This window comes from Bos javanicus, chromosome 15 (genome assembly GCF_032452875.1).
Source record: "Bos javanicus breed banteng chromosome 15, ARS-OSU_banteng_1.0, whole genome shotgun sequence".
NCBI classification, from domain to species: Eukaryota; Metazoa; Chordata; class Mammalia; order Artiodactyla; family Bovidae; genus Bos; species Bos javanicus.
The window spans coordinates 6072244-6086639 of record NC_083882.1 but is presented as its reverse complement, the minus strand read 5'-3'; the positions used below and the strand labels follow the sequence as shown (position 1 = coordinate 6086639).

At 39.5% G+C, this 14396-nt stretch overlaps 1 protein-coding gene across 1 annotated transcript in view; it reads right to left on the bottom strand.

The window, feature by feature from the left end:
• Positions 1–8454: 8454 nt before the first annotated feature.
• The window catches only part of MMP20 (matrix metallopeptidase 20), a 58609-nt gene continuing 52667 nt past the window's right edge, over positions 8455–14396 (bottom strand). The window contains exons 9-10 of the mRNA XM_061440100.1: positions 10364–10467; positions 8455–9338 (exon numbers count right to left, since the gene is read on the bottom strand). Coding sequence (XP_061296084.1) covers positions 9238–9338; positions 10364–10467 — 205 coding nt within the window. The 3' untranslated portion in view covers positions 8455–9237. The remainder of the gene's footprint in view (positions 9339–10363; positions 10468–14396) is intronic.

The following is a 14396-nucleotide window of genomic DNA, read 5'->3' as shown; positions in this document are numbered from 1 at the left end:
CACTGACTGGATGGATGTGAGTCTGAGTGAACTCAAGGAGTTGGTGATGGACAGGGAGGCCTGGCGTGCTGCAGTTCATGGGGTCGCAAAGAGTTGAACACGACTGAGCGACTGAACTGAACTGAACTGAAAAGTGAAGAAGAACTAGAGAGCCTCCTGATGAAAGTGAAAGAGGAGAGTGAAAAAGTTGGCCTAAAGCTCAACATTTAGAAAACTAAGATCATGATATCTGGTCCCATCACTTCATGGCAAATAGATGGGGAAACAGTGGAAACAGTGACTGACTATTTTTTTGGGCTCCAAAATCACGGCAGATGGTAATTGTAGCCATGAAATTAAAAGATGCTTACTCCTTGGAAGAAAAGTTACGACCAACCTAGACAGCATATTAAAAAGCAGAGACATTACTTTGTCAACAAAGGTCTGTCTAGTCAAGGCTATGGTTTTTCCAGTGATTATGTATGGATATGAGAGTTGGTCTATAAAGAAAGCTGAGCACCAAAGAATGGATGCTTTTGAACTGTGGTGTTGGAGAAGACTCTTGAGAGTCCCTTGGACTGCAAGGAGATCCAAGCACTGTACCCTAAAGGAGATCAGTCCTGAATATTCATTGGAAGGACTGATGCTAAAACTGAAACTCCAGTACTTTGGCCACCTGATGCAAAGAGCTGACTCATTTGAAAAGACCCTGATGCTGGGAAAGATTGAGGGCAGGAGGAGAAGGGGACGACAGAGGATGAGATGGTTGGATGGCATCACTGACTCAATGGACGTGAGTCTGAGTGAACTCCGGGAGTTGGTGATGGACAGGGAGGCCTGGTGTGCTGCAATTCATGGGGTTGCAGAGTCGGACATGACTGAGTGACTGAACTGAACTGAAAGTCTTTCAAAATAAACCGTTGAAAAAAAATTAACTTCCAGAAATTGTGAATTCATATATGGAAATATGCCTAAAATTTAATGAAATAACATGTTGCACTCAATGGGGATTGAGTTGCAAGTGATTCATGTGTAACGTGCTTTAAGAGGACTTTTGACGTCCCATCCCCTACTGAGGCAGATGTGAACACCCAACCTCAAGAGTTCACATTATTTACTTTGTTTTACAGGCCTGGAATTTTCCAAGAATAAACAAATTACTAGCTATTTACATAGACTTGATTTTCTCCCACCACTGCAGATAATCTAAAGTGGATTTAAATGTTACATTTCTTAATTGGTCTTTTGAAACTGTTTTTTCATCCTTTTATCTTTTTCTGATCTCTCCCTCTACTTGTAGAAACAATATACTGCATTGTGTAACAAAGATTTAATTTTATCCCCAACCATTAAAAAGGATATCTTGAATGAAGGAAAGTATATTGGATTAAGATTAATGGAGAAGAGGTTAAAAATGAGGATAGGTCCTTTAGAAGCATCCCAAAGTCACTGACTAATTTCTTACTCTACCTTACTTACCAGCATGCTTCCAATTCTGCTTTATTTCAATCCCAAGATTCTAAGCTGTGACAGCAAGGCAGAAATTATGCAGTTTTTAGCATAATAGGATGCCCTTTAGCCTTACCATCTTGACAAGCCACTTGGGGATGAGAATGAGACCAAAGACAAGTTCACCAGATGGAAGATAATCAGAAGATACTGTTTAGGCCTAGTCAGGCCTGTAGGACAGAGACAGAGAGAACCTTTTGGCCCAGACCTTTCTATGATCCATTTTGTTGTTGTTATTCAGTCACTAAATTGTGTCTGACCCTGTGACCCCATGGACTGCAGCATGTCAGGCTCCTTTGTCCACCATCTCCTGGAGCAAGCTCAAATGCAAGTCCATTGAGTTGATGATGCTATCTAACCAACCTCATCCTTTGCTACCTCCTTCTCCTTATGCCTTCAATATTTCCCAGCATCAGAGTCTTTTCCAATGAGTCAGCTCTTCACATCAGGTGGCCAAAGTATTGGAGCTTCCGTTTCAGCATAAGTCCTTCCAATGAATATTCTGGGTTGATTTCTTTTAGGATTGACTGATTGGATCTCCTTGCAGTCCAAGGGATTCTCAAGAGTCTTGTCCAGCACCAGAATTCAAAAGCATCAATTCTTTGGTGCTCAGCTTTCTTTATGGTCCAACTCTCACATCCGCACGTGACTAATGGAAAAACCATAGCTTTGACTATAAAGAGAATCTAAAACTCCAACCCGTTGACAAGCATTAGGCATTTCGACTCACTGGGAAATTTGAGCTACAAATATCCACATACAAACTTCAATAGAAGGAATGACTAAAAGCAGGAATGAAGAGGAAATGTGGGTGACGTATAAATGAAAGCTCTTAAAAACCCTGTGACACACTTTAAACGTATCACACACAATTCCAGATTAAAAACTATAGTTCATCTGTCATCTACCACGTGAAACAGAAGTCCAAGATGCTTCTGAATAAACATTTGAAAAAGAACAGAGGACCTAGCAAAGTTGACTCCACCATTTCACACCAGGCTAACTGGAAAAGAGCTTGGTTCCAGCCACAGAAAATTTAATGCTGATCTGTTAGGGAAGCTCCCCACCTGGGTGATCCATTTGTCCTTTAGCAGCCTTTCTGGTGCTTTCCAAGGCCACCCACAAATCATTATAAAGAGATTAATAGGACAATACACAGAGGTCATCAGAAATCGAACTCTGTTCTGCTTCCTCTTGATTTCAAAAGAAGCAGTTGGTTCACACTTTGGTCAAAACTGTTATTTAACCAAATATTTTTGCACTGTTATCCTGAAAACACTGTATTCCAGAAACATCTACTTCTACTTCATTGACTACACTAAAGAATTTGACTGTATGGATCACAATAAACTGTGGAAAATTCTGAAAGAGATGGAGATACCAGACCCCCTTACCTGCTTCCTGAGAAATCTGATGCAGGTCAAGAAGCAACAGTTAGAACCAGACATGGAACAACAGACTGGTTCCAAATAGGGAAAGGGGTACATCAAGGCTGTGTATTGTTACCCTGCTAATTTAACTTATATGCGGAGGACACCATGAGAAACACTGGGCTGGATGAAGCACAAGCTGGAATCAAGATTGCCAGAAGAAATACCAATAACCTCAGGTATGCCCATGGCCACCACTGTTATGGCAGAAAGCGAAGAAGAACTAAAGAGCCTCCTGATGAAAGTGAAAGAGGAGGGTGAAAAGGTTGGCTTAAAACTCAACATTCAAAATACCGAGATCATGGCATCTGGTCCCATCACTTAATGGCAAATAGATGGGGAAGCAATGGAAACAGTGACAGACTTTATTTTTCTGGGCTCCAAAATCACTGCAGATGGTGAGTGCAGCCATGAAATTAAAAGACGTTTGCTCCTTGGAAGAAAAGTTATGACAAATTTAGACAGCATATTAAAAAGCAGAGACATTACTTTGCAAACAAAGGATCATCTAGTCTAAGCTGTAGTTTTTCCACTAGTCATGTATGGATATGAAAGTTGGACTATTAAGAAAGCTGCTGCTGCTCCTGCTAAGTCACTTCAGTCGTGTCCGACTCTGTGTGACCCCATAGACGGCAGCCCACCAGGCTCCCCTGTCCCTGGGATTCTCCAGGCAAGAACACTGGAGTGGGTTGCCATTTCCTTCTCCAGTGCATGAAAGTGAAAAGTGAAAGTGAAGTCACTCAGTCGTGTCCAACCCTCAGCGACCCTCTGGACTTCAGCCCTCTAGGCTCCTCCATCCATGGGATTTTCCAGGCAAGAGTACTGGAGTGGGGTGCCATTGCCTTCTCCAAAGAAAGCTGAGCACCGATGAATTGATGCTTTTGAACTGTGGTTTTGGAGAAGACTCTTGAAAGTCCCTTGGACTGCAAGGAGATCCAACCACTCCACCCTTAAGGAGATCAGTCCTGAATATTCATTAGAAGGGCTGATGCTGAAGCTGAAACTACAATACTTTGGCCACTTGATGGGAAGAGCTGACTGATTGGAAAAGACCCTGATGCTTGGAAAGATTGAAAGTGGGAGAAGGGGAAGACAGAGGATGAGATGGTTGGATGGCATCACTGACTCAATGGACATGAGTTTGAATAAGCTTTGGGAGTTGGTGATGGACAGGGAGGCCTGGAGTGCTGCAGTCCATTGGGTCACAAAGAGTTGGACACAACTGAGCGACTGAACTGACTGATCTTGAAAACAAGTGAGCAGTATATGTTATAAACTACTTCTGCACAAAAGTCCTCTTTCAGATGAGTATGTAAATACTCTGATTGAATTCTGACACAAACAAAATCACTTTTTCCTGTGCTCTAGAGACACTATATATTTACAAAATACATACATTTCCCTTACTCAAAAAAGGTTAAGGATTTGTAAGAATTCCTTTTGGTGGATGGGGGTTAACCACAGTCAGTATATTATTTGATTATCAATTCAATTTGGAATTTGGGAATGAAAAATTTCAGGTCACTGGTTATCAATCTTTGTAGTACTATTGCTCAGCTATCTCAAGGGATAATTACAAATTCTATAAAATATCTCAAAACAAAATTCATTCTAATTGTTTCAAAAGTGAGAGTTTTAGAGCCCTTATATGGGTTGTCTAGAGTTCCACATATTTTGATTCATATATTTAAGCCTCTAAATATCCCAGCGAGGTAAGAATTATTTTTACTGTAATTTTACAAAGGAGGAAACTAAGATAGAATTAGGGAACTTGACCAATATCACAAGGCTAAAGACGACAGATCTGGGGTTTGAATTCAGTCAGGCAGGCCTCAGAGCACACACATTCATTTATTTGGTGAAGTGCCTACATCGGACACATGCAGGGCTAGCAGTGGCTGCAAGACACCTCCCCGGGTGTGCTCAGCACCACATGCCTTCAGGCCAAAGCTTCGCTGCTGTGGGTTCCCGGCCACAGCTGGTCAGCAGGCACGGCCTGCACACATCATCACACTACCTTGATCTCCTCGCTTATTATTTCAAAAAATATAACAGGTTTATTGAGAAATAATTCACATACCATACAATCCATTCACTTAAGGTGTACAATTTAATAGCTTTCAGTATATTCACAGATTTGTGCAACCATCACCTGTAGCAAGTCATATGCGTTAGCAGTCACATACACACGCCGCCCTCTCTCCAGCTTCTGACAAGCAGAGATTAGTTTCCTGCATCTCTGAACATCTCATACATATAGAATCATGCAATATTCTCTGCCTTCTGTGCATATCAATGCCTTATGTGTGTGACTTTTTCACTTAGCGTAATGTTTTCAAATTTCATTCATATTGTAATACGTATTAGTGTTTTTTTAATTGTCAAATAATACTCCAATATGTGAATTTTCCAGATTTAAAAAGTCCATTCATCATTTGATGCCTGCATTTCCACTTTTTGGCTATTATGAATAATGCTGCTGTGAATCTTTACATGCACATTTTTGTGTGGACATATATTTTCACTTCTCATAGGTATATACCTACTTGGAGCCTGGTGGTCTTCAGTGCATGGGGTTGCAAAAGAGTCAGACACAACTTAGCAGCCAAACACCACCACCACCCAGGAGTGCAATTGCTGGGTTATGTGGTATCTCTGTGTTCTGTGTTTTGAGGAGATGCCAGACTGTTTTCCCTTCTTGCGTATTAAGTTTTCCTCAGCTGACCATTTTTGCAAAAGTGACTTTTTTTTACTCTGTAGAGTCAGTTGACATTGGAAATCAGGGTTACCAGATTTTGTCGTCAACAGTCTGGTTGGCTGTAAATAGCCACTTTCAGTAATGGAAACCAAATGGAAATTTTAGAGTACCGTTGAGTAACTGTCCCATCCCGTCTTACTGTTAAGTCTTTTTAGTGAGCATATGAAACAAATTTAATAAATAATAGTAAAATTATAACTAGTATCTATTGAATACTGTAGCTGTTCCTGGCAGTCTATGAAATATGCTAACTATATTTTATCATCTAATTTTAGAACTACTTTTTAAAAACATTTTTTTAATTGAAGGATAATTGCTTCACAGAATTTTGCAGTTCTCTGCCATACATCAACAAGAATCAGCATAGGTACACCCATGTCTCCTCCCTCCCGAACCTCCCTCCCACCTCCCTCCCCATCCCACCCTTCAGCCTGTTACAGAGCCCGTTTGAGTTCCCTGAGTCACATTAAAAAAAAATGAAGTATGGTTGATTTACAATGTTGTATTAAATTCTGATGTATAACAAAGTGGTTCAGTTTTATAATGTACGTATTACATATTATTTTTCATATCTGTTTTCATTATGGCTTATTACAGGATATTGAATATAATTCCCTATACTATATAGTAGGGCCTTGCTGTTTATCTGTTTTATAAATATTTGTTTGTAGCTGCTAATCCCAAACTCCTAATTTATCCTTCCCCTGCCTTTCGCCGTTGGTAACCATAAGCTTGTTTTCTGTGTCTGTGAGTCTGTTTCTGTTTTGTAAATAAATTCATTTGTATCATATTTCAGATTCCACATATAAGTGATATTGTGCGGTATTTGTCTTTCTCCTTCTGACTTATTTCACTTAGTGAAATAATCTCTAGGTCCATCCACGTTGCTGCAAATGGCGATATTTAATTCGTTTGTAGCCGGGTGCTATCCCATTGTATGTTTATATCTCCATTATCCATTCATCTGCTGGTGGACATTTAGGCTGCTTCCATGTGTTGGCTATTGTGAATAGTGCTACCATAAACGTTGGATTGCATATGTCTTTTTAAATTAGAGTTTTCTCCGGATATATGCCCAGGAGTGGGATTGCTAGATCACATGGCAACTCTATTTTTAGCTTTTTGAGGAACCTCTATGCTGTTTTTCCTAGTGGCTGCACCAACTTACATTCCCACCAACAATGTAGGAATGTTCTCTTTTCTCCACACTTTCTTCAGCATTTATTGTTTATAGCCTTTTAATGATGGTCATTCTGACCTGCGTGAAGTGATAGCTTATTGTAGTTTTGATCCGCATTTCTCTGTTAATTAGAGAAGTTGAGCGATTTTATTGGCAATCTGTATGTCTTCTTTGGAGACATGTCTATTTAAGCCTTCTGTTCATTTTTTGATTTGGTTCTGTTTCTTTGTTATTGAGTCATATGAGCTGTTTGTATATTTTGCAAATTAAGCCCTTGTCAGGTCTCATTGTGTATTTTCTCCCAGTCTGCCAGTTGTCCTTTTGTTTGTTATGGCTTCCTTTGCTGTGCAAAAGCTTACAGTTTGATTAGGTCCCATTTGTTTATTTTTGCTTTTACTTCTATTTCTTTGAGAGACTGAACTAAGAAAATGTTGCTATGAATTATGTAAGAGAATATTTTGCCTATGTTTTCTCTTCTAGAAGTTTTATGGTGTCATATCTTATATTTAATTAAGTCTTTAAGCCATTTTGAGTTTACTTTTGTGTAGGGTGTGAAAGTGAAGGTGAAAGTTGCTCAGTCATGTCCGACTCTTTGTGACCCCCTTGGAATTCTCCAGGCCAAAACACTGGAGTGGGTAGCCTTTCCCTTCTCCAGGGGATCTTCCCAACCCAGGGATTGAACCCAGGTCTCCCACATTGCAGGTGGATTCTTTACCAGCTGAGCCACAAGGGAAGCCCAAGAATACTGGAGTAGGTAGCCTATCCCTTCTCCAGGGGATCTTCCCAACCCAGGAATCCAACTGGGGTCTTCCGCATTGCAGGCGGATTCTTTACCAACTGAGCTGTTAGGGAATCCTGTAGGGTGTGAGGAAGTGTTCTAACATCATTGATTTATATGTAGTTGTCCAGCTTTCCCAACACTACTTGCTGAAGAGACTTCCTTTTCTCCATTGTATATTCTTATCTCCACAAAGACTAATTGACTGTAGGTACGTGGGTTTATATCTAGACTTTCTATTCTGTTCCATTGATTCATACTTCTGTCTTTGTGCCAGTACCCTGCTGTTTTGATTACTGTGGCTTTGTAGTATTTTCTGAAGTCTAGGAGGGTTATGCCTCTAGCTTTATTCTTTTTCCTCAGGATTGCTTTGGCAATTCTGGGTCTTTCGTGGTTCTGTATAAATTTTAAGATTATTTGTTCTAGTTTTGTGAAAAATGTCATGGGTAATTTGACAGGGATTGCATTAAATCTATAGTCTGTGTTGGGTAGTAAGGCCATTTTAATAATATTAATCCTTCCAATCTAAGAATATGGGATATCTTTCCATTTCTTTGAATCATCTTCAATTTAATTTATCAATGTTTCAAAGTAGAACTACTAAAATGTAAGATAAAAAAATAAGAATGACAGCTGTATTTATTTTATCTGTACTAATGACTAGGTAGAAAAAAATTTTAGCTTGAAATAAGAAAAACTAAAGCAAAAGACAAACTCCCCCAAATGAAAAGCTAGTCAGAAGAGGCCCTCTTAGAAGGGTTAAAGACAGTTTCATTGAGGGCATTTTATCTTCAGGAAGGAGGAAAAAGAGTGAATTACTATTATTTCTTCTGAGTCTGAATATTCACAATACTATCTCAAGGTTTGAGTTTTCTATAAAGTACACAGAATTTGCTATCAAAGTGTGATAGAAGCTAGTAACCATTAACTAAAGAGAAATACTGGATTGATCTTATACAACATTTTTATTGGCTTTTGTTAAAAATTTTCTTGTTGTTGCAAAACGCCCATCTCTTACCTAGTATGAGAATCCATGTGAGTAGATTTGCCCATTATAACCTACTTCAAAGACCAGTGAGCACACATAGAGTTAAACAAACAAACAAACACACAAACAATGAGAAACAAAACTTATACAGTGTGTAGTCTGTGATATGGTTAAAGACGGATACATTTATATTCATCATAACAAATGTTAAGACCAAAAAGGCTTGTATAGAATTAATGTAATTTGTGTGGTAATGCTATTTCCTATTAAAAGAATAATAATACACGTCAGAAAATCCACAAACTGATCAATTTGCCTCAGTGTATCAGTGAGGAAAAAAAATGATGGGTATCCAATTGAAGAGTTGCACTATGTTGATTCTGATTTTGTGTGAAGCTGACCGTATAATAATTTCCCATTTGGTTTAAAATTCTGAATCCAAAACTGAGAAACTATTTAGAAGCATAATTATTTTCAATGAATTCGAAATTACCCTTAGAAGTGAAGGCCATGGGAAGAATATGTAACCTGAGTTCCGATTTAGTCCTTAAGATCCAGTCCTCAGATCCAGCTCTCAGTCATCTTCATTCTTTAGGAAAGACTAGACTTTGCTATTTAGCAACCAATCCAGGAACTAGATTTCAGCACACTAACCACATCTTCCTTCTCTGTATCATATTTGTATGCTTTGGGTCCCGAAAAGAAGTAAATGTAGCCTAAAAGAGACAAAGACGAAATTATGGTCACTGAAAAGGACTTGAAAATTTATAAATGGGATGGCCTTGCAGTTGTAACTTTCTTGAGGGGGCACCAAAGAGAAACAGGAAATGTGCCAGGGGCAGTTGGCTAACCCTCAGCACAGCTCTCTCTGAGCCCTGGAATCCGACACCCTTAACTTGCTAGTCATCTCTCATCATTCTCTCTGCCATGCCAGGGGCGCTCTATGCTTCTCCTCAGGCTGCTCCCATCCAGGAAAACCACCCCTGACTTTTTCTTTCCCGAGTCAAAAATCTAGCTGTTCTTTAAAACCCAGCCAAAGTCCCATCACGAAATCTATACCAACTGATGCCTGAAAACAGGCATCAAAAGATCAAAAGATCTTTTCTTTCTCAGATCACCTCTTGCAATTATTGGGAAGATGACCACAACAATTCAGTACTAAATTATACTTGATTTCTAGTAATTTCATCTGCATTGGATGGAGGGGCATTTCCCAAAGAGAGTAACCATTCCATGAGGGCAGAGACCATATCTGAAGTTGCCTTTGCATTTCTCAACAGTGTCCAGCTCTGTGCTAAACATTCAAGAAGAATGTGTTGACTGACTGATTCAAAGATTCAGTTAAACTTCAACCCAGTTCAATTCAACTTTCACAGCTATGTGTCAACTTTCAGAAGTTGGGTGATAGAATGGGGAAAGGCATTTATTCTCAATGGGAGGGTTGAGAATATGTACATTTTAAAGATGAAAAAGGTAATTTTGACTGATGGCCTTTATGATGTAACTGGCTAATGGACTGAAGCTATGCTTTTAAAATTTTCCATTTGTAAAGAGAGACCCATAATGGCAGACTTTTTATACTTTTTCTGGTGGTTAATCTGGTTAAATTTATAAGGGACTCAGGGCCCCAAAAAATAAGAACCAAGGACTCCCATTCGGAAATCCATTTTCAGTTATGTTAAAGCAAACCCCAGAAATTGTTACAATTTCTACAAAGAAAGTGTTCCATGGAAACACTCACCATTTAATTCTACGGCTGCATCTATTTGGCCATTGACTCCTGAAAATTCTTCTTCAGTACTCTTTGGATAGTCTTTTTCCATTTTCCTTTTTCTTTCATCGTAACTGTAAGGAATATTATTTCATAAATAATATAAACATGAGGTATTCATTGAATGTAGAGGACATCATGCTAGTCGGGTGTATTTAGCCAGGGTTGACTTATGATTTACTTCAGATCTCCTCTGCTTCTCTGTTTGCTGTGTCTCTCTCTCTCTCTCTATTTCTCTCTCTCTCACACTCATTCTGCCATTACTTTCCCAGGTTGCAGAGATTCTGTGGCCACTAGTTTGGGAGTCATTTGCTCTAAACATTGTCTTTAGCAAATTGCCAGATATGTTGGTTAGACTTAGTTATATTGTTTAGAATTGTAAGATCATATTTCTATAATAAAAAATTACTGCTTTTCAATGGAAAATCTACACTTATTTTTAGTGCTTTTTTTTTTACTATTGTAATTTCTCTCTTACCCTCCATGTATGAATTTCCTGGCTCACCAAACAGTTGAAAGCCCTTCACAGAGGCTTTCATTAACCATTGCCATGGTTTGTCATCAGAAGTGCCAGTAAGGAGCTTTGTGCTCCGTAGAGAAGGGATTGAACAAATGACGCACGATGAATGAATAAATAAAGAAACAAATGTGTGAATGATCAGTAGATAAAGACAAGAAGTGAGAAAGTCTGGAATAACAGATATTCTGCTTTTAAAACATTCTAATTGTTTCCTAGAAAGATTATACAACTAATCAAAAAGTAGATTACGTTTATTTTTCTGAATTCACAACTACCATGCAATGATAACTCTGAAGACTGATTAATACATCTCTTTAGTAACTCTAAATTATCCCTTGTAAAGAGATTGTGACTCATATGAACCAGTATGACTTGGATGAGCTCATGTAGGCAGAGCAGGCTCTCTTCCCTTCAAGAAGACTTCATTTAAAGTGTGAGAAAAGTCCCTTCTTCATCAGCATGGAGCTCCCAGTGGGGACATTCCCTAGGTGGACACCCTACTCATTTCCCACCAGAAGGTCAAACAGTTTCTCCCGGTGCCTGGGCCACTGGGAGTTTCCTGCAGCAGCAGAAAAATAACCGCCTTCTCCTGAAATGTGCCTCTCACATGGCTATGACTACACAGGCAGGGGACAGTGCTCCTGATACTGAGCGGATCAAACCCCGGGAAGGAAGTATTCAGGTTGAAACTGACTTGTGGTTGAGATGCTTTGCTGGGTGTTGAGGAGAGAAGTGGAAGTTAACTCCTGGAAGTCCAAACTCCCTTTCCAGGACAGTCATTAGAACCTTCCAGCGGGCCGAGGGGAAACCCGAGCTATGTGAGTTATACAAATAAAGATGGAAACCATTGCCACGGTTTGTCATCAGAAATGCCAGTAGGGAGTGGGGACAGGGCATGTCTACGCTATCAGAAGTGCTGCAAGGTGTCAGGACTGTAGTGAGGGAACGAGTGGAGGAAAAGGACAGCTGGGCATATTGCCTCGCCAGGGCTTGGATTTCTCTTGTTCGCTTTGTTCCAGTGTTTGAAATCTAGAGTCCCTGGTTTAAATTGGGAGTGTGGTTGTTTACATATTAACCAGTGCTTACTGGGTTCCCTTCTCTCACTTCCCTGAAACAGTTGAATTGAGGAAACGGATGCTATGACTGGAGGTAATGAGGAGGGTAATTCTAATGCTTAAAATATTTGGGGCGAGGGATGAAACAGGAAGAACAAAGTGACCAAAAGGTGTTGGCATGTCTGTAGACATACAGAGAGTTGTGGTGGGGGATACCAGGTAATGTGACATTTTGAATTCTTTGTTTAATGTCGATCCCTAAGCTCAGGGAAAAACAGTGAAATGCCTTTCATATCCTCCTCCTCTTTCATCTGTCCTGAATAAAGGATTAGGGGGTGAGCTATTATAATTAGAGCTATGCCTTACCTTTGTGTGCATTAAACATTTATGAGGGATTTTAAGAACTTCATCACCATTCACATCATTTTACAGCAAAATGTGTTCTCAGTTCCAAACAAATGACTGGCTAAAGAATATCTGTAGGGAAATCTATTACAAATTGATATCTGCTCATACTGAGACATCTGGAAAGTATGAAAGGAGAGAGTGAAGATCTTTTCTTGAGAATAGAAAAACCATTTAAATAATATGGAATAAGTTTTCAAGAAAATGATGACTATTAATCCAACAAAAAAAAAAAATAGAAAAATCCAGTAGATTTGAAAAAGTGATTTTTCTTTCTTTTAATGTGTGTGCTTAGTTTGCTAAGGGCAGAGGTGACATCTAAAATCTTATATATCTATCTGTTCAGAAGATAATGGAGTTAATAATATTATATGTAAATATAATTTCAGCAGAAATTTTGGATAAGAAATATCCAGCTGAGAATTTTAATTTTCAATTACATTTATAAAAACATAGGCAAAAATTTTGGCAAACCTATGAAATCATTTTTCTTTTTTTTATCCCTTCTACTGCTTAGGTATTTAATAGTTCCTCTCCCTTTCTGCCAACTGTGTCTCTGCCCTCTTGCCCCTTACCCTAGAACTGCTTTTCAAAGAGTATCTTTTTAAAGAGTATCAATAAAATCTATGTCAAAGTATCAGTCTGACACATAAATCATGTGGTCCTTGGATGTTGGAGTGGGTAACCATTTCCTTCTCCAGGGGATCTTCCTGACTCAAGGACTGAACCCTGAAATGCAGGTGGATTCTTTACTATCCAGGGCCAGAGCGATTAGGGAAGCCCACATTTTAAGATTAGCTGATAACATATATATTTCATTTGGACCTCTTACATAGACACTGTGTAGATGGCCTTATGCAGTTAACATAGGGTTAAACTACTTCTTATTTTACCAAATAAGAACATTACCATTAACCATCAAAATAATAATTATCACCTATTTTCATCATCATTTCATAAAAAAAGAAACTTTAATACTAAAAAAGGCAGAAAGAACATAACCTCAGAAGAAAAGATGGTTCTTGCCAATAATACTGACCCAGATCACATCCTCCTATGTCTTTATTGTGCTATTTTAATATTTCTGTGGACTAATGAAAACTTTGTGATGATCTATGCCTTGGTTTTTGGACAGGTGTTTGAGGATTTCACTTCCCTGGTAGCTCAGTTGGTAAGGAATCCACCTGCAATGCAGGAGACCCCAGTTGGATTCCTGGGTTGGGAAGATTCCCTGGAGAAAGGATAGGCTACCCACTCCAGTGTTCTTGGGCTTCCCTTGTGGCTCAAGTGGTAAAGAATCTGCCTGCAATGCAGGAGACCTGGGTTTGATCCCTGGGTTGGGAAGATCCCCTGGAGGAGGGAACAGCTACCCACTCCAGTATTCTGGCCTGGAGAATTCCATGGACCGTATAGTCCATGGGGTTGCAAAGAGTCAGACATGACTGAGTGACTTTCATTTTCACTTTGAGGGTTTCTGTTATAGAGCAGAGAGCACAGTCGATGGCACATCAGGGTTTGAGTTCTGACTGTTATGTGCTGGCTCTGCGATCAGGAGAAAGTGTTCTGAGCCCTGGTTTCTTTATCTGGAATATAGTGGCCATGAGGATGAGAGAAATCACACACACACACACAGACACCTATGCACATAGAAACGTGCCTGGCATGTGTAGAAATCAAGGGCTGGCCCAAATTATTTGATGTTTATTTTGGCCCTAAGAGGGCTTCCCTTGTGGCTCAGCCAGTAAAGAATCTGCCTGCAATGTGGGAGACCTGGGTTCGATCCCTGGGTTGGGAAGATCCCCTGGAGAAGGGAAAGGCTATCCACTCCAGTATTCTGGCCTGGAGAATTTCATGGACTGTAATTTAATCCATGGAGTCACAAAGAGTTGGACACGACTAAGTGACTTTCACTTCACTTGGTCCCAGGAGCCATTAACTGGTTGGCTAGTATGAAATTCAGTGAATGTGTGATTTTGTCTGGGATCCTGAGTCATCAAAGAGTTTAGTGTTTACCTAATTTTTT